The sequence below is a fragment of the Parasteatoda tepidariorum genome, chromosome 9 (assembly GCF_043381705.1).
Source record: "Parasteatoda tepidariorum isolate YZ-2023 chromosome 9, CAS_Ptep_4.0, whole genome shotgun sequence".
NCBI classification, from domain to species: Eukaryota; Metazoa; Arthropoda; class Arachnida; order Araneae; family Theridiidae; genus Parasteatoda; species Parasteatoda tepidariorum.
The window spans coordinates 63,642,325-63,663,734 of NC_092212.1; the positions used below are offsets into that span (position 1 = coordinate 63,642,325).

Consider the following 21,410-nt stretch of genomic DNA (forward strand, 5'->3'; position numbering starts at 1 on the left):
TCACATTCTCTAAGAACTAAGAGTACAGGTTTTAGAAACGATTAGATAATTATTTCAATATTTACTAAATTAGGCTTTTAAAAAAAACAGATTAGTACTATTCGTTTTTAAAAAATAGTGTAGGGATATATTTTCAAAACTTATTCTTACACCATTCTTGCTCATAACGCTTGTATTTGCGACATTATTGTTGTCCATTAGTATATTACTTCCTTTACAAAAATATCAAAATCAAACTTGCATTTTTACAGATAATATTGTAGGTGGCAAAAGAAAAAGAAAATCTCTTCAGTCGCCAGATGAACCTCCTACAGTAAAAAAGCCCTCAAGAACTACCCGTAGAGAAGCCGCAAAAGTTGATACACATGTAGATATATCTGCAATTGAGTCAACAGAGACTAGTTCAACAGAAGAACCCGAGACTTCTAAATCCAGTAAAAGGATAACTAGAAAGAGAAAAGCGGCCGTTACTGCTGTGAAAAAGACAAAGTTAACTACACAAAGTATGTATTTCTCTTTGTCTTTTTTACAAAACAATTATTTTTTGCTTTCTTATATAAACCATCTGAAAATATCTTTTTAGTTATTGTAGGGTATTGCAGGGTGCATACAGAGATTAGAGTCCCCAAGGAGAACTTGGAACTACTTATATTTCTAAATTAGTCCTTAGAAACTCCTTAGATTATTGTGTTGCATAGACGAACTTACTAAGTATGCTGATGAATTTGTTGTCCAAAAAAGGAAAATAAATTATATGACTTAACTGTTTAAATCTAATAGTTTAAGAAAACCTTTAAAAGAAAAGAAAAATTGAATTGCAAGAGTTAGAAGAAACAAATAACAACAAATAATTATAATTTTACATGTTGCAAGCAAGCTTAATTAAGGATTTACTGGGATTTTTTTTTTTTGTATAAAATGCCTTAGATTTTCTTATGTATTCAAATTTAAAAATATAAGATTGGTAGGCTTTTATGTTAATCTTTAACATCTGTACTTTAACAAGATTTATTAAAATATTTGAAACTGAAAAATGTATTTATGTGTAAAAGTGATAACTTTATTTATTTTTCTTGATTAAGTTTGACTAAGTCAAAATTTATTTCAAAAGGGCTAGAAAAAATATGCAACTTATACATTTTTGCGAGTTCCTTATAATAACTGCTTTTTAATTTAAAAAAAAAAAAAAAACTTTCTAGTTATCTTTTACACAAAGTTTTTTAATTTTTGATAAATCCTTAAAGTTTTGGACCTTCTTGGATACTCCTTGGATTTCTTCTAATCTCTGTATGAACCCTGGATTGTATTTTTAATTATTGCATTAAAGAAAAAAAATATCAATTATCAAATCATATATCAGCATCTAAAACATCAAATGTAATAAATAACTAAATTAGCTTTTTTTCTCCAAAATTAGTTTGTTTTTCTAGTAATTGTTCTTATTCTGGTATGTATAAAATTATCTATTGAAATAACTCTTTATGTTATATAAACTGAAACTATCGTTTTTTTTTTTTTGTTTTAAGTGTAATTATGTTAGACTGCTTGTCATTTTTGTTTTAGGAAAAAACTCGAAGCTCTTCAAAGATTACGCCTTTATCTTAACAAAGACAGAACGTAAAATTGTTCCTCCTAAATTTTGTGAATCAGATTGTACAGAAGGTAAGGTATTTGTTCCCTACATCTAAAACATCTTTTATTTCCCAAATAAATAAGTTTAGTAATTTTTTTTTAACTTTTATCTTCCTTATTATTGGTTATAACATTATTATTATAAATCATTATTTAAATATAATAAATTGAGCTCTTTGAGTTTTACAGTTCAAAACAATATTTTTATTTTAATCTATTTTGTATCAAATTAGACTTTTTTTTAAAAAAAAAAAAAAAAGAAGTTTGTTACTTAAAAGTTTAGTTCCTTTCTGCTGTGAATTTTTCACATTGTTATTGCTGTAAATATTACTTCTATATTACTTGTTTTTGGGCTGTAAAAATTACTTCGTGAGGACCTTGATGGTCATGATTCAGAAATATGGGTTCTATGTTTCTGAGTCCCCTTAGCGATGTTATCTTTTTTTTTTCGTCTTTGCCTTATAATATCTTTTAAAAATAGTTTTCTTTAGTAGGTATGTTGTGTGTCATATTTTTCTATTGACTTGAACATTTGATACTTTATTGTAAAAAAATATAACCATTTATTTTTGCTTGTGGTAATAATTTATCTTTAAAAAATTTCTGAGCTGTAATGATTTTTATGATTTATAGTCAGTAATTTAATTTCAATTATCAGAAATAATTTTAATTAAAATTCAAAATGCCATCAAATTTTGATAACACGAATTTTTCAATGTCACGAAAAAATCTCAATTCTCTACCTGTTGTTGCTAATACAAAAAAAAAAAAAAAACTCTTCTAGCTAAATACATTTATTTGTAGTTCTCAATTTCACAAAATATTTTCGATCACAAAAATTTTAGTTGCCAACATTCCTTTTTAATACATCCCCAAACTTGTTTTGAATAAAAATTAAAAAACTTCATTGAGAGCACATCTCAAAGAAGTAAAAGTAGATTTTTTTTTTCTAACTTCATTACAAACTTTACTTTATAAGGATTTGTTCTAATTTTTTAATACCATTGTATAAATATCAACTAAATTGAGAGAACATCTCAAAGAATTAAAAGTAAATAATTATTTTTTCTCTAACTTGATTACAAACTTACTATATAAGGATTTGTTGTAATTTTTTTAAAGTCCTTATATTTGCGAATTTTACAACATATATGATAGATTACAATAATAATCGATGTTCACCTGTGTTGAGGTGACAAACAAATTTGGATTTATAAAAATAGTGATGCAGATTTGTTCCAAAAATTATGCTGTCTAAGAATTTTAATGAATCCAAATGAAACTGTTATTGAGGAGAAAAAAGTTACATTGAACACTGTTACAGTATATGGTGATAAGTAAGAATCAGAAATCTTAAAACTAAAGCACATCAAAAACTAAAGCGTCAGAAAAGGAAGATGATGAAACAAAAGAACTACTCCAAAAATTTGAAACAAAAATGTGAAAAATGAAACAGCAAAGTTTTTGGCATTATTTGAAATTAATGTTTTTAAAAATATGTATATTTTATGCAATTTTTGAAATGTTCCTGTAGTTATTATTTTAACTGAATTGTTAAAAAAAAAAAAATTAGATTTTCGACATCACAAAATTGTTAATGTTACCCTTCGTTTTTACAACAACAAGGTTCGACTTTGAGTATTTTTTCTTAGTTAATTCAACATTTCATAATCGACAAATAAAGCAAAACATAATTTTGTTTTAGTTATTTCTATAATTTTTTCGTTATTCTATATTCATTTATATTATATTATTTTGTGTCATTTATATTATATTAATCTTTATAAAATTAGATGAAGAAATCAAACCATACGACAAAGAAAAACTTGTATCTCTTATCTTGCCTAGAGGTGGTACCGTGCTGGATCAGTTCGATGATATAAAAGTAAGTTTAAAAAATTTTATAAGTTAAAAAAATTTTTAGAAGCTCCAGTTTGTTAGTAATTTTCTTGAAAAAATTGCACTGAATTAAATAACTCTTTTTTTTTCTTTCCAGAAATGTTCGAAGCCACATATATATTTGTTAGCCAATACCTACCTTAGAACCATGAAATATATTCAATGTTTAGCATCTGGTATTGCATGTATCAAGCATCATTGGGTACAAAACTGTTGTGATGACGTAATTAAAATATTATTTCAATTTCTACAATATTCTAAATAAGATTTTGTTTCTGTTTTTTTATGAATTTTTTTTAATGTGTCATGTATTATAGAATTCAATATAGTTGCATGAAATTATTACTATATTTAAGTTTTTACATCATTATCACCAATATGCCCTTTCTTACTTTATTTATTTTTTAATGTAACATGTTCATTATAAAAACTATTGTTAAGCTTTAGCTCTTTTGCAATTGTGCAATTTTGTGGAAATAGTTCATTCCTACAAAACTGTTTCCTATTTTAATAATGGGTGAAACTATATGCAGTTTTAATAATGGATTTTTATGTGCAGGACAAATTTTTAAAAAAACAAAAACATTTTGATCACATTTAGTCATTCTGTGATCAGATAAATTAACGAATTTGATATTCAAAAAGTAAATAAAAAGGAGTGGATTGAAATATTTAGAAAAAAAAAACAAGGAGCAAAATAAAACATTAGAAATGAAACTTATCTTCCTCAATATTTTGAAATTTTCTATGTCTCCTCATTATATGCAGGATGAATAGAAGCCTTTTACTTAATGATTAATTACATTTTCACACCTCAACAAAAGGTAATCAGGAAGAAAAAAATCCTTAATTTACCATGAATATATAAAAAGTGCCCCCAATGTCGCTTTTGAATATAAACTAGCGTTTAAAGGGAAAGCCGTTTTCTTTAATTTTGTGTAAATATTTTAGAATGATGAAAAACAGCTAATACAAGAAGAGAGCAATCAAGCAATTAGATCTTGAACTATAAATATTACCTAATGAAAGGGACTAGAATAGTACCCTGAAAATACATTTACTGATATCACTGTATAATTATATCTATAAAAAAAAAACTAAAAATTATATAAAGGAGGGAATAGAAAACAGAGATGTATATTTTTAGTCTCTGTGCATCTATTGGTGGGGGGGGGGGATCGGTGCTCTTTTCACAACAAAATCAAACATTTAGTTTATTTTCTTTCTTCCTTTTTTGTCATATTTGCCCATATGGACCAACTGTGCCCATCTCAGTTTTCTTGACCTTGGGCTCTGGGGTGCAGGAGCTGATGTTCCGGTTAGGTGGTCAACCTTGCTCTGCCCGAGGATCGAAACCAGGACCTGTGGCACGGGAGCGAGAAGCACTACCACTCAGCCACTGGGCTTTTGTCATATTTACATGCTAATATAAAAACTTCATACGCTCAAAAAATAACATTAGTAGAAAAAATTTACATATTTTGAGTGCTCAAAAAACAGTACCCATTTTTATGATTCACCAGATGTGAATCGAAACGAAAAAATATTTGAAAACCTAAGGTTTACCAACAAGAAATATGAGAAAAAAATTAAGATGGAAAATTTTTTTTAAAGAAATTAAATTAATTTTTTAATTAATTTAATTATTATAGCAACAAGATGAGTTGATGTAACAGGGAGAGGAAAGAAATTTCCATTATCAAATTTAAATTCATGCCCAAGTTTCCAACAATGTACAGCAATAAATTATTTATTGAATTCTTGGTGTGTTTCCTTCTTTAAATTATGCTTGATTGGTTTTGCCTGATGTAGTAGAAGTTGCATTGCCGAGGTATGTGGTTAATGAACCAGCAATTTTCTATCCCAAAAGGATAGAAGACTAGAATGTCCCAATCTAAAATCTAGTAAGAACTATGATTGATAATGTATATTTTATTATTTGTATTTACTTTAAAGAAAATTTATTTACAGGGAGAAATACTTTCAGAAAGAGATTATGTTCTTCCGGCAGGAATGTCTATAATTTCAAATATAGTTGTTGAATGGTAAATTTACTTGTTTTCATTTAGAAATTTATTGCATTCCTCATTGTTAATTGATTTAAAAGGAAATAGTTACTAACTTTTATTGTAAGAACAAATAAAACTAGACAAATATATGTTTGATTTATATGGTGTATCGAGCCTTATTATTGATCAGGCTTTTTAGTAACAGTTTAGGGAAGCAGTTGGTTAGAAATTTCTCAAAAGTTATGTTTGTGTTGTGTTTTGAAACATTTCATAATTATTTCAATTTTTGAATTTGTGAAAAGTTTCATGCTATTTGGAATTCAAGTACCAATTTTAATTTTTGTTGTAGTAAATTATAAATGCAACTAGTAGTATAACAGGTTGGACACTACCTTTGTAAGTAGGAAAAACTCCTGAAATTCCCAGGGATTTTGAAAATAAGACTTGAAAACCTAGATGAAAAGTCTCGAAGTGTCTTTTTGGACCAGTAAAAGGCTTCCAAACAAAATATTCTTTAATGGACTTTTTTTAATCTTTTATCAGTTATAATTAGCACACATTTTAAAATAATGGGTTTTGAAAATATTATTAGGCATTAAAACTTTTTGATATAAACTTATTTTATAAAAATTTATATTGCTGTATTATCTGTTCTCAATGCTATTTAAGTAAATGCTTTTAATTATAGCTTCTTTTTTTAAAAAATTAATATTGAATTTATTAAATACGAGTAGATATGAAAAAATGAAAATTTTTAGATTGAAAACTTAATTTTTATTCCAGGAAAACTTTTTTAATTTGTTAGTGAATTCTCAATGCATAAGTTATGTCAATACATATAATTTATTTTTAGAGATATGATCATTTAAACCATAAAACTTTTAAATTTTTACTCTTTGGGAATTAGGTTTTGTCTGGGGTGTGGCCACCTTGTGTACAGTTTGTTTTGTTAGTAGTTTACTGAATAGTTTCTTAAACATTTAATAACTGTATGGAAAAAATAATTTGTATTAATATCGCATGAAAGTACAAATGTGCAATTTAACTCTTTTTGTTATTACTTAAGTTTTTTTAAATGAATTTCTAATTTTATTTTCTTATGATATTTGAAACAAAACCATGTTGTGAAAACTGTTCCATCCTTCACTTTTCAAAATGTATAAAGATTTATCAAAATTATCTTAAAATCCCCAGATTGATAAAGATTGTGGTCAGGTGCTCACAATTTAAAACTTTCAAAACTCTAAGGGATCATTCAATTCCTGAAATTTTTGCCAGACAGGCTTCTATGATCAGTTTTGCCACCAAAGTTTACCTTATTTCGAATAAAGGAATTAACAAATTGTCATTATGTAATGGTTATCTCAATAATATATTGCATTTTTCAGAAAATTACTGTTTTGATGTTTTTTTTTTTTTTAAAATTTAGTGGGGTTGCTTTTAAATGCTACCAGTGTTAATGAAAATTGTATAAATGTCATGTTTGAAAAACTAAAACTCAGATTAACATTCAACTTTTGAAAATACAATTTATTTGGTAGTGAATATTCAAGTTAAGAATTATTTTTCAGAAAAATTGCAATATATTTTTTTAAAATTTCTTTTTGGTTCTGGCAGAAATCTTTTCTTTTTTTTTTACAAGATTATTTTTTTATAAGCGAAAATTACATCATTAATAGCGTTATGGTTTTTACAGTTGCTTTAAGTAATGATATTCATTAAAGTTGTTTAAAAGTTTAATAATTATATCGCTTTGATTTATTGGCCTCATTGAAACAAAATGCTTTTATTTTATTCAAAAATTTTCAAAACTATTGTTTATGTAATGTCAAATTGATGTTTCTATATATTTCCCATGGTTAATTTTAAATCACTAATATTACTTCTTTCTTTTTTGGCATATGAGAGAATAGACTAAATCTTTTCATAATTTTTTTTTTTTTTTTTATATTGAGTTATTATTATTAAGAAATGCAGAAGATGATTGTTTGTATTAAAAACGTTCTTTTATGATTATGAACTTTTTTTCACTTATAATTTTTATAAAAATTGTTTTTAAATGTAATTTTATTTTTTTTGATTTAATGTGTAGGCATGGTAAAACTGATGTTTTGAAAGATAAAAAGATATCACTAGTGTCAACCCCAGGAAATCCATTTGTTGATAATTGGACTCCATTATTGCTAGCTGCTAAAGTTGACGTTATTGAAAAATTTCTCCCTACTTCAAAATCAGGTAAATATTTGCAACTGTTATCCATTGTTTTGTTTTCAAGTGTTTCATTAATTTTAGAAATTTCTTCCTCGAGTTAATGTTATCATATTTAATATGTATATATAGCTTTTTAATTTATTCATTTTTGCAGAATGTGGTTTTATTTATTTATTATTACAATCAAATAACATTTCTGGAAAACATTTTTAGACTCACTATGGTAGTGCCATATCTTACTAATTAAACCTTTTTCATCTAAAAACACTACAGTCAATTGCTGACCATGACTATGTCAAGCAACTTTATTTATCAGGCAGCACTACTCTCTTTTTATTAACCCTATACTACTCAGTATAGAGCAAAAGTTATCTGCATCCACAGGGTGAATAAATATAACAAATAGTGTTCAAAAATTTGCCACTTTTGTTTCTTTTTTTTTTTTGTGCCTAAAATGCCTCATTTGTATTTTAGTATTTTTTCAATGAATATGGAATTATTATGAATATTTTATAATATTTTTAACATTGTTTTATTTTGCATTTATTTCTTAACATATTTCTCAATTTCAAAATTTTTGCTGTATTTTGAGAAATATTTCAAGAGAAATTCCTTACCTTATTAATATTGACAGTTTTTTTTAATCGATTAAAATTTTCAATTTTTTAAAAAGTGGCCACCTATTTTTTTTTCCAAAAATGAAGCCACTTTAAAAAATTTTACAACTCACCAGTGGCCTAATTTTGCCCTTTACTGCTCTGTCATTTTACCGCACCATCCAATCATCTAGTATGTGGTCTGCCTCTCTTTTTTTTTTTTCTCTTTGGCTTGATGAAAATAAGGTATAATTTTTTAAATTGTATTTTATTCATTATGTCTATAGATATAACTAGGCCATCTGATCTTCTGGATTTAATTAACCTTCACTTTATTACTCCAAAAAGTATCATGTACTCCATACATTGAACCAATTCTCAAATTTTTTTCTTCTCATGTAAATTATCTTTTTGATAAAGGTGTTATATAGTTGTGTATTCATTGCTCTACTCAAGTTTTATTCATTTATCTCTCCTCTCAATCTAAAATAGCATATATTAAAGATATATATTCTATATTAATTATATATTAAACATATATATATTCTATAGTCATAGTAAACATACCAAATATTTAGACTGATCGTCTTTTCAAAAACATAATCTTTTTTCTTTCTTTTTTAATCACAGTGAGATTGGTGTTTTGCTTCTTATTGCCTTTAATTTAGTCTTTTCTCTTTTGGCTATTAAGCTAAAATGTTTAGCTTCAATTTCAAATGCTTGTAAAACTTCAATCAAGGCATGAAATACTATACTTATTTTAATATATGTTTTCTTATCTATATAGAATTTTTGTTTTATAAATTTTAATTCTAAGCATTAATAACATTTTTATATATAAACAGGAGCCTCTGCAAACATTGATCTTATTATCACAAACTCTGTTTGTCCGCAAGAGATAATCCAGGCTGCCAGAAGGAAAAAAATCCCTGTTGCCTCTATAGAATGGGTGATACAATCTTTAATCGCTGGTAAATGTTTACCGTACGATGCACATCCAAAATTCAAACATGACTATACTGAATGATTATCATATTCATCATGAACAAAAAAGGAAAAAAAATAAAAACATTTCAATGCTTCTTCTTTTATTTGCAATGTTTTCAAATGATCTTAAAACATAGAATAGGTTGTTCCATTCATTGATATGGAGTAATAAAATTGTACAGATTGCATATCTCAAATATTTTTCATCTGAGAAGTCATAAGTGTAATGCATTTTTATGAAAAATTAGAAAAATGCTTTTATATATGTAACGCATTTTTATGAGTAATAAAAAAAAATGCGGTTATAAGTGTAAAGCATTTTTTTATTAAAAATCGAGAAAATGTTGTCATAAGTGTAATGCATTTTTAAAGAAATGTCATAGAAATGCTGTCATAAGTGTAAAGCATTTTATATGAAAAAGTCATAAAAATGCTGTCATTAAGTGTAACACATTTTATGTTGTACATCATATCATGTAGTTGTGCCATTCTTACATCCCAATAGAAAATCCTATGTGAATTTATGATTTGCATTATAGAGTATTTGTGTTAGGTGCTACATATTTTATTTTAAAACTTACTTTGCAAAAAATGTCATGTACAATACATTTTCCATTTAAAATATATATTGTTAAATATATTAAATCATGAGTACAAAATTTATTAGGTTATCTGTGCACTTCCATTTTTTTTGTAAGTAATGAAGATTTTATATTTAATTGATAAAGCTTTGCTGTAATTTTTTCAATCAATCATATATTTTTTTGATTTTGTATCAATTCCTTTAGATGAATTGAGCTCATGAACTTAGTGTTATTTTTATTGAAAAATGTGTTAAAAGTATTTGACTACAAATATAATTATTTTATGTTCATTATTATGCATTGCTAAGAAACTAGTATGACTATTTATCATGAAAATTATTTAAAACTTTATTTTCCATATTAGGTTGGTGAGAAAGTTTTTAATATTATATTTAAAAAAACATGTAAAAAAAAAAAACAAGTTTAAAAAACATCTAAATTTAAAATGTATATATATCTTAAATTTTTAGAGGGAAACATTTTATTTTATTTCATCTTATATGATTTATTGAAAAATGTGTTAAAAATATTTGACTACGAATATAATTATTTTATATTCATTATTATGCATTACTAAGAAACTAGTATGACTATTTATCATGAAAATTATTTATAACTTTATGATTTTATTTTCCATATTAGATTGGTGAAAAAGTTTTTTTTTTTTTTTCATTTTAAAAAAAAAACAAGTTAACTTGTTTTTCAAACAAGTTTAAAAAACATGTAAATTTAAAATAGCATATATATCTTAAATTTTTAGAGGGAAGCATTTTATTTTATTTCATCTGATATGATTGAAATTATCAAAAAAGATTATTTGATAAAGCATTGTAAAACAAAAATTTACATAATTGCAATTCCTCTAAGAATTTGCAGTCAAAAAATTTGTTTTGGCATAAAAATTTCAGAAAAAAAAAAACAAATCTTTCTTCTCAAATCTATAAAAATCCTTCAACAAGCATAGAAAATGACTAGTCTTTAAGTTATTGACGACCCTTATATGCTTTTGAAACGCAAGGTCAATAATTTTTACATTTAGTACCATTGTTACTTGTAAAATTTTAATATTGTAGTGGAGTTAAGCTACAATATTTTTACTTAGAGTTATTTTGTTTTCCACAAAATTTATTATTCGAACCATGAAATGAAAAATGACATGTTTTTCTGATAAAAAAAATAATGCTGTGTACATATTTTCTTGGGAAATCTGGATTTCCTGGAGTATCTGAAAAAGTGTAATTATTCTTCTGAAATTGGTAGGAACCCTGACTGTACAACAAAAATAATGTTTTGTATATGCATTTATTGATTAAGGAAACATTTTTAATAAAACTAAAATATGATTTGAACTTATTCAGACTGCAGTTCAAAACCTTTACAGTTCAGAAAGTTTTTCTGAAAATTTGGTGTAGGAAGGTTCATGTGAAACCAAAAAAAAAAATAATAATAATATCTTAATATTTTATTTTATTAGAAAGTTTCAAGTGGATACCAAAGCTTCTATTTGAAGCTTCCTAATATACTTGAAAGTTGGTAGAAAAAGCTTCAAAAGATACCAAAAAGAATTTTTTTTTTATCAACCTAATATTTTATAATTTTAATTCTTTTCTGTGCACATCTTTGTTATAGTAAATATTGTTATAAAGGCATTACTTTAAAGCACACATAAAGAAAATATTACGTGTTCGAAGAATAAATTCAATTATGCATAAGTAACTTTTGCATGCCTATAAATAATGAAGATAAACTAATTGATAGTTTCTCCAATTATAGTATTATACTATATCTAATTCATTTTTTCTTTCAAAAGACATTATCTCAATAATAAAATACTTCCAATTAAAAATAAATAAATAAAATCATTGTATACTAAGTCTTTTGATTATTGTTGGGTATAAATTTCAAAGCTATATAAAAAGCAGAAATTCCAGAGACGTGATCATTAATAGAAATAGAATTTAATTGCTATTATAGTAAGTAATAATGAAAGGAATTATACTATGTAAAATTGGACAAGCATTGTTAGAAAACTTACTTTTAGTAAAATATAAAAATATATATTTGTTTAAAATACCAAACTTATATATATATTTACTTCTATCAATTATATACAACACTACTATTCTATTGAAATTATTTATACTAGATAAAACATTACAAATATGCATTTTATGCAAATCAAACTAAAAGAGCTTTTTTTTCCCTTAAGAGTTTTTTATGAAATTAATTTCAATCAAGAAGTTTTCATTCAAATTTGGGTATCGTATAAGGTATCTATTAGGAAGTTTTCATTTAAAAAAAATATATGAACTCATACAAATATATATATTCATCAAAAATACATGCTAAAAACTTAAATGTTTTTTAGGCTTTATCATTTTAGTATTAAGACTTCTGAAAAAAATTTTTTTTAGCTGATTGTTGTTTTTCCAAAATTCATATGAGCTTTGATTTATATAATTCACTCATACTATGAAATCATTTACTGTGGTATATTTTCCCATTTTATGTTTCGATGTTTTGTGCTTGTTGAAATAGTTTAGGGTTGTGACAATTTTGTGTGAAAATTTAGTTTAATTAAATATTTGTTATATCCCATTTAAAAAAATTCTATTTATTGTTATTTTATTTTTTAAATTAAGGACATAAAACATCTAACTTTTTTAAAAAAAAACATTAGCACAAGTTTTAATTCGAATGTAATTTTGCGAATTTCCGATTTCATTTAATAAATATTTAAATAGATTTCTGAATGTGATAAAAATAGTGTATATTTAAATTTATCTAAACAGTCACTATATTATCACCAATAAATTATCATTTTCTATGACAGTTGCAACATGCAGTTAGTGTGAAGGAAACTTTTCAAACCAAACTGTATTTTCTGGTAAAATTAATAATTATTTGCTAATTGAAAGTTTTTACTTCATGTTTTTGTTCAAATAAATTGAATATGTGTTCTATTATTTTGATTATTTCAAACTTAAACTATTTACTTTAACTAAAATCATTTATATTGCTATGTGTTATAAATATTTCGTTGTTAAAATGTAAAAGTATCTGTGCCAATTGTAAGAATTTTCCTATACTTAAAAAAATAATAACGTACTTTATTGTTACATTCCAAATAAAAAATAAATTCTGATTGTTTATAACTTGTTTTATACTCATTAAGTATTTTTCTTTTTCTTCTCTTTCTCACTCGATAAAACTGACTTCTGTGTTTCGAAGAAAAAGGGACATTATAACGTGAGGTAGCTAGATTGCGATTAGGGGCCTTTAAAAAAGTACATAACATCCCGAAGGGGGGGGGATTTGTACAATGGGGAGGTATTATACAAAGTTTGTACATTATAAGCATACACCAAATTTAAATTTGACTTTTTCCTACACACTCCTTAAATAAATATTTAATTTTATTTAAAACATAATAATTTTAATTTTTATGAAAAAGGGGAGTAGACTAATAAAATGTACGTACTCTAGGGGGGGGGGTAAGCCCTTATGTACGAAGGGAGGTTAAAATTTCTCCATTTTTATGTACATACTTTTTGAACGGCCCTTACACTAAACTATAGTAAATATTTAGTCATATATACTGGACTTTTGACAAATAAAATTATTCGTTTATCCAATTCCTGCAAAAAAATTTCCTAAGCATATGGTGTTATATTCTCTTCAAAACATATTATCTGCTTTCCAAGCTTACTATGGAAGTAATCTATATCTCAGTATCTTTTTGACCCTGGATTACTCAACGACCACCTAGGAATAGATTGACCTGGCACTTTTTTTTTTCTTTCGTAGAAGGTTTATGATGTTTCACCTTTATTGAGAAGTAATAGGGGTCTGAATCATTCCCTGATGATTTTTGCTATCCATTGAGTCATTCCGTTAGTTTAAAAATCTGTAACGCCTCTTTTTGTAGTTATTTTTTAGGAATTTAAAAAAAAAAACTATGAAACCCGCTGTGTCAGATGGTTTTGTGTGGACATTAAAATAACAATGTGTCTTTGAAATAGCAAATGGGACTTCATGTACTGGAAGAGTCACAGTAATGGAGTCATACTGCAGACCGTTGAATCAAAAAATTAACTAATATAAAACATTTGAAACCTAAAATTACTTTCATACAATGGTACAATATTTTTTAAAAATTAAATTATTTTTAAAGCTACAAACAATCAAGGCATTTAAAAAAATCACTTTACTGTTCAGTAAATCACTCTTACACTGATTTCTTGATTCGTTTAGTAGCTAATTTATTGACTCTCTCATTAATTCATTTATCGATTTGCTGATTTATTAAAAATGCTTATTTTTGTTATTCTTAACCCTCTTCAGAACTGTGATCACATATGTATATATATATATATGATTCTCCCTTCACAGAAGATTGTATCATACATGAAATGAGCCTTTCTGACTAACGGCCCAAGTTCACATAGTTGTGATCTCAATACTGTTCACTTCATATTAGTACACATACTCTTAAATATGAATAAACTCTGAGTGTTCAGAAAGGCTTAATTTATTTATATGCTCAATCAGTGTTTTGTTAACTTCTCTGTTTACTGATTTGTTCTTTTACTCAGTGTTATTTGGTTAGTTACTTTTTTATGCGTTTTAAGTATGAATTCTAACTGAAAGTTCTAGTAAAGAGCTGATTTTTGAAAAATGTTATTATTCTTAACAAACGAATATTAGGTTAGTATTTCATTTACGTCGCACTAGAGCTGCACAATGGGCTATTGGCGACAGTCTGGGAAACACCCCTGAGGATGATCCGAAGACATGCCATCGTAATTTTGATCCTCTGCACTGGGGATGGCTCCTCTGCTTTGGTAGCCAGCAGACCTGCTCACTAAGTCGAACACTTTGCGGTAAAATAGTTTAAGAAGTACTGATGTCGCACACTCTCGGTCACTTTCCCGCTTACTGACCGCAGCCAGAGATGCTTGACTTTGGTATTCTAGTGGGAACCATATCTTTACAATCAGTTCACTGCTGGACAAATGAATTTTAAAAATATCTAAATGTTTAAAATACACTTACATAAAAAAAAGGAAGCAGAACCACTAACTTTGAATTTTTTATTTTATCTAAACAGTGGATTATATAAAAATCAATTAACCAGTATTTTTAAAAAAGGAAAACTTTATAAATACGCTTCGTAATAATGAATGAATAAAAGTTTTAAAAAAATAATTCTAAAGGTAGTATAAAATTCAAAATGTAGTCAAAAAGAGGCATTTTTCCTTGGCAACAAAACTTTAAAAAAAGTCTTAAATTTCTAGGTTTTTTTTCTTCATAATACAGGTTACCATTAATTTTTGAGAAAAATTTTTTTAACCTATATTTTTATTGCCTAATTTTGAGTTTACCATTTTAAGAATGGTTTTCTTGCTTGACAATTGAAACTCACAAATCTGTTTCAGAATGCAGTTATATATTTAAATGGAAGTTTTATCTTTGCTAAAAAAAATGTGCACATTATAAAGAAGGCACTTGTTTATTAAATCTGTAGACTTTAATATTTTAACATATAATAAACAGCATTGTGTCAAGCATCAGCCAGTGCTTTCTCAAAATAAAATCAATAACAAAATATAAATTTTACAATGTACAAAGTTAGTAACACTTAAAAAAATAATGTTTGTCAATCTAAGAACATTTCCTATTTAAGAAACTCAGATTCTTCTAAGATGAATCTCTTTATTGAAATTTTGAAACTTCATAGTAAGTCCTTCTAAAAAACAAACATATTTGAACAAGAAATAAAAATACTAAGTAATTTTTTCACAAACAAAATATGTAAATATTAAAAAATTAAGTATATTATTTCAAAATTTTCGTACAAAAAGGGGAGAAATAATTTTCAGAATAAGAACTATTTATTTTTTAAGCATAACATTAAAATTCATAGTAATCATAGAGGTTTTATGAAATTGGTACTAAACTACAACATATAAAATTTCCTTTGCAATCAATATATATATTTAAAAAAAAATCAGTATTGTAATTACTTTAAAAATAATCTTTTTCAGTAATAAAAGAATTTTTTTGTTTGGCTTACTAAATAAAATTATTTGATTTTTTCTATTATCGTGAATCAAATGTTTTTAAATAAAAATTAATACCTAATTCCATATGATATTTAGGATTATTTCTTTCACCAACTGCATTAAAAAAAAATTATATTTTATTTCAATTAAACTAATACACTGAAACAAATAAGTAAGATACATTAAGTCCAAGTTTGTAAAAAAAAATATTTCCCAATAATCATTTTTAAATAGAAAGTGTTTTCTGTTCTCATTATCATAAATCGCATTTATCAAGACTTTAATTATCATCTAAAAAATACCTCCTTGATTATTAAAGTTAATTATTTCATAATGGGCTTTAAAATTCTATTTAATTAGTTATTTTCTCTAGATTGAATAAAAGCTATCATTAATATAGTCCATATACCATCGGAAGATCATAAATAAGGGACTCTTAAAAGAGTTCCCTTCAATGCTAGGGTATAATAGTACAAAGAACCATTATTGGGATAAAGTTTTTACCAATAAACCATAAAATTGTTTTTTTATGTAACCCATAATTTGGCTTTCAAGCAACTTTTTTAGATGAACAGATTATATCTAAATAAATCAAAATTGAATTTATTCGCACTGCCCAATTTCCATATTTATTAATACAAAATTATTGCCACAGTATCTATATCAGTAGTATAATAGCAATCTATTACCACAATAACAGCAATGCCTGCTACAATAACTAATTTGGAAACAATAATATAGTAATAATTTATATAAATAGAATAGTAATAATTTATTTAGTACCAAACTTAAAGTAATAAAATCCTCAACTAAAAAAGTTTTGTATAGATATATTAACAAAAAGACTAACTCCCAATTTACACGTGACGTCTGACATCAGATGCATAACGGCATATGAGTAACAAAAACCTGATTTTTCACCTCCAATTTTCCTAGCCTGCTTTTAGACAAGAACTGTCATGTGAAGGAAACTCTGAGTTAAGCTGGAAATCAGGCACATGATGATTGACTGCTTGCATCATATAACTTTTTACTTAACTTTGCAAGAAAGAATCAACTACAGGAATGGTGTAAATTTAATATAAAGCCTTATTTCAGGGATGAGAGTAGTTGGAAAGTAAAAAAGAGGAAATTCAAGAATATATATATATATAGAAAAATTTCGACAAAAAAGTGCAATTTTTAAACTTGTAAACCATGTGATTATAAATCCCGATGATTAATTTTAAAATTGCATGAATATATAAATATGAATCACATGCATGATTTTAAATTAAGAGAATATGAATCTGGAAATGAGGCTTTTAAATCACGTGAATATGAAACTCTATATCGAATTTTAAAAATGGGAAAATACAAATCATGATGCGTAATTTTTAGACCACGTAAATACGAATCATGATGCATAATTTTTAAATAGTGCGATTACGAATCCAACTGTCTAATTTTTAAAGCACGTATAAATAGGAAAATCGATGTTTGATATTACAACCGCAAAAACTCACGAGATTAGGTTTTAAGCACGCGTGAATTCGAATCGCTACATAGGGTTTTAAAAGCGAATAATTACAAATCGCGATATTGGATTTTTAAATCTTGTAAATAAGAATCGGAATGTACGACATTTAAATCGCCTGATTAAGAATCGCAACGTTCAACTTTTAAATCAGGTGAATACGAAAATCAATGTTTGAGGGGGGAATAAGGACTTCAATACTTTCGCTTCACAAAAAATTTAATTCCTCATAAAATATTTTAACTTGGGCAAAAAAAAAATTTCAGCGGAAATCCGCGAATTTGCGGAAGAATCACATCCCTGTTATTTACAGTAAGTGAGGTGAAAAAAATAAGGAAAGAGTGAGCTATTATGTACTTTATAAAATTTATTTTTTAACAAGCCTAGATCACTTATATTATGAACGTCATAATAAAATCTATTAAGACATTTAGGGTAAGTATAAAAACATGTCAAAGTTAATGACTTATTTACAAGTCATACTTTAAGGTAAGGAGAATATCAAAAAACCACATATAAACAGTATTTAAGCAATTAAATATCATTACATTTCATGTCCAAAAAATCATTATGAATGCTTAAAATAAATATCGATAGTTGTTTCATGACATGCCTTAAGATTCTGGTCATTAAACCCAATACTGAATTTACTAACAGGTTTAAAGTAATCAAGTCCTCTTCCAATTTTTATGATCCAACCATTATTGAATCTTATTTCTCGGTCATGTAACGTAGTTGAATAGTCAATGTCTAGCACTATATCATAACCGGCTAAACTTTTTTTAATACACTGAAATCTGGATTGTTGACTTTCAAAATCTTGGTCACTTGCACCTGTAACCAATAGAATTCTTTTTAACTCGGGACAAAATCTAACTAGAACTTCACAAAAACTTAAAAAATTATAAGTTTGATGAGCAGTTCGAATGTACGGATCTTCTATTTCAACAAGAGTTACATATTTGTCAAGATGTTTGCTGACTATACTTTCATAGCTAAATCCTACTCCATTATTCGGAACTTGGATTTGTTCGTGGTATGAACCAGCGTCTTTTTGTTGCTGTACTATTTGCTTAATCTTTTCAGCTCTGGTCATGTACTCTGTTGCCTTTTGGCGCAAATGTTCAAGTTTCTTTTGATCAGACGTGTTTTTGATTACGTCTAAGAATAGCTGAATTCCCTCTTGATAACAAGCTAATGCAGCGGGATATCTCCCTTCGCTGTCATGTTGAACAGCACGTCTGATAACAGAAATTGCAGCTTGCTCAATACCTTCGATTGCTGAATTTTTAGAATTCATCCTCAAAAGTTGAATCACATTAAAATTAAAACGTTTGAGGCAGAAGTAAAAGTTAACAAATTAAAAACTACATATATTTTTAACAAAATAAATTTTAGGAATTATGTTTCAGATAAAATATAATTTTAAAAAATTTAATAATTCAAGTTTTGAAATCCACAGAAAACATTAGAGCTCTTGTCACCTTGTTTACAAACTTTGAATACATTTATTTCACTTCCGTTCTTTTTCAAATCTTCCCAAATTAAGAAAAAAAATTAAGAGGTTTCTGTGTTCCCATTTTCGATTAATTTTCTTATCACGACATTGAGAGATTTCACCATTCGTGAGTTTCCGCAGGAAAAAATATGAGACAAATCCATGGATCCTAAAGCGGATACTACTCTAGACTCCATTGACAAATCCGAATCTCACTCTCATTGCCAAGTTTGCCCCTGTGCATTTTGCATGCAGTGAGAATCGTGTCTGCTGTTTCTCACACGGGAATTTACTTGCAAAAAATTGGCCAATCAAATTCTCCGTTCCGATGTGATTTTTTTTCACATGCGAAAAAAATCGCATCTGAGATGAGAATGCTCCTAACATTTTCTTAGCGCATCTTCTTAGCAACCAATTTCAGCAAATAACGAAGTTATAAAGTTAATGTAAATTGTTCGACAATCGGAGAGTTAAAAAATTAATATATGTATTAATTTCACCCTCTACTGAATTTGCTTTCAGATCACTCAACTTTGTTATGGTTTACACTTGTGACGTCATTGTGAAACAGTGAAAAATGGAACGATGGCGGAGGGTACATCATTGAATAAAATTGTTTGATTATTTAATTTTTTTTCCAGACTCCTATTTTTAATCATACAAGTTCACTCCCACTGCTTACTTGAAATCATAATCCTATCATACATATATAGTTCGCCATTCATACAAAATGGACACTGGCGATGATGAGTTATATGATGCTGATTCAGGCAATGAATCTAGCGCAGAAGATGAAGACGAATTATCCATTTCATTAGAGCCTGAATCAAGTTCTAGAGAAAAATTAGATACTGAAGAGTTCCATTACGATGTTCTATCAACTGTACAAATTGTAGAACATATGGTTGATTGCATCCGAGAAGTAAACACTGTCGTTCAGGTAGTGTTTACATTTAGTGTTAACTGACAAAAATTTTGTAAACAAGGATGTTTTTCCTTTTAAACCTATATGTAGCTCTAGTTGATGTGTTAACAGTTTTAAATGCGATCTTAATTGCTATTTAATTATTTAAAAATGGTTCGCAATTAAATTATTGGCGTCGATGGTTCATATATTTGAATTATTTATTTACCTTTATTTAGATTCCACCTACGATCACTCGAATCCTATTGAATCATTTCAAGTGGGACAAAGAAAAACTATATGAAAGGTTTGTTATTATTATTTTTAATTATGATTTTTCATTTATTTACTCAATAAATTATTTGATAACAATGATGTTTCGCTCCATTGCTTCTTATAGAACTATCCAAAGATTGAATCAGCAGTTATAAATTATCACAATTCTTTCATAAAAATACGTATGGTAGCATTAGCTGTACAATAAGTGTAGTTTTTAAAAAATTCTAAGTGCAAAAGAAAAGTTCAAAGTGTAAATATTTACTAAGTAGTTAATAATTAATTTCCCTAAAATATTGATAAGTTTTGCTGGTTTTATTCTTTACAACTATAACACAGTTTTCGTTTAGAGAAAACAATAAATTTTCTATATTTGTAACATATTATTATTCCTTTCCAATTAATTGATTAACGCAATAAACAGGGTTGGCAAGTTTTTGACACATGACAGTTTTTACCGTCATCTCAAAAACCCATAGTTTTGGTAAAACTGTATTTTTATTTGAGTTTAACTGCTTATAATTTAAAATTAATTAAAGTGAATTTTGTAAATTAATTCAAGTGCTTATGTCTTGCCTATCCAGTTCCGCATCCATTAAAAGAATCTTCTCGAATTTTTGACTCATCCATACTGAACTCAGAAATCGACTGGGCAATGAAAAATGTGCAAAATTAGTCACTTGCTATCGTATGCTTCGGCACAGTGACCCCGACTACTCAGGGGTCTGTCCAGGCCGAATTTGCTACCGTTTAACGGTACCTTCACAAATTCAATTTTAGGTAAAACGGTAGTTTCACAGAATACTTTTTCTTAAAATTTTATTCTCACTTAAGAAACGATAAATCTATATTTTTACTATGTTTTTGTGTTAATTTTTTACTATAATTTTTAATTTTTCACAAATTAGGGTGACCTGGGGAAAAACGCAAACATCTATTTTGTGAAAAAACTATTCAAAATAGAATTTTAATATTTATTGGAAGTTTGAGGCTATATGAGATGAGTCCAATGCCACCTTCTGTTGTTTGAAGATCTAATTAGAATTTAAAAGATTTTAAGTTTTTAGTGATCAGGAATTACCCCTGGTCTTGATCATTTCTGGGGTAATTCCTGATCACTTCTGGGGTAATTACTGATCACCAGTTTTTATTGTAAAGGGGCTGTTTAAAAATAATTATATAATGGTAATTAACAAATAAGACATCAAGATCAAACAAATCATTTGTAATGAA

At 26.7% G+C, this 21,410-nt stretch overlaps 3 protein-coding genes across 7 annotated transcripts in view; 2 read left to right on the forward strand and 1 right to left on the reverse strand.

Moving 5' to 3' along the window:
* Positions 1–9,681, forward strand: part of LOC107440869 (protein hsr-9) — a 42,508-nt gene extending 32,827 nt beyond the window's left edge. For 4 of the 5 annotated variants that reach the window (XM_043048356.2, XM_043048358.2, XM_043048359.2 and 1 more), the window contains 7 exons: positions 252–503; positions 1,564–1,662; positions 3,426–3,517; positions 3,629–3,754; positions 5,503–5,576; positions 7,633–7,775; positions 9,193–9,681. In XM_043048356.2, coding sequence (XP_042904290.1) covers positions 252–503; positions 1,564–1,662; positions 3,426–3,517; positions 3,629–3,754; positions 5,503–5,576; positions 7,633–7,775; positions 9,193–9,374 — 968 coding nt within the window. In that variant the 3' untranslated portion in view covers positions 9,375–9,681. The remainder of the gene's footprint in view (positions 1–251; positions 504–1,563; positions 1,663–3,425; positions 3,518–3,628; positions 3,755–5,502; positions 5,577–7,632; positions 7,776–9,192) is intronic. The other variant, XM_043048357.2, reaches the window with a different exon arrangement.
* A 5,316-nt stretch (positions 9,682–14,997) lies between these two features.
* LOC107440867 (MIT domain-containing protein 1) lies at positions 14,998–19,259 on the reverse strand. The gene has a single exon (XM_016053931.3). The coding sequence runs from the start codon at positions 18,797–18,799 to the stop codon at positions 18,068–18,070; it is 732 nt and encodes a 243-aa protein (XP_015909417.1). The 5' UTR covers positions 18,800–19,259; the 3' UTR covers positions 14,998–18,067.
* Positions 19,260–19,345: 86 nt separating this feature from the next.
* Positions 19,346–21,410, forward strand: part of LOC107440866 (E3 ubiquitin-protein ligase ariadne-1) — a 27,945-nt gene continuing 25,880 nt past the window's right edge. Inside the window, exons 1-2 of the mRNA XM_016053930.3 lie at positions 19,346–19,937; positions 20,141–20,208. Coding sequence (XP_015909416.1) covers positions 19,728–19,937; positions 20,141–20,208 — 278 coding nt within the window. The 5' untranslated portion in view covers positions 19,346–19,727. The remainder of the gene's footprint in view (positions 19,938–20,140; positions 20,209–21,410) is intronic.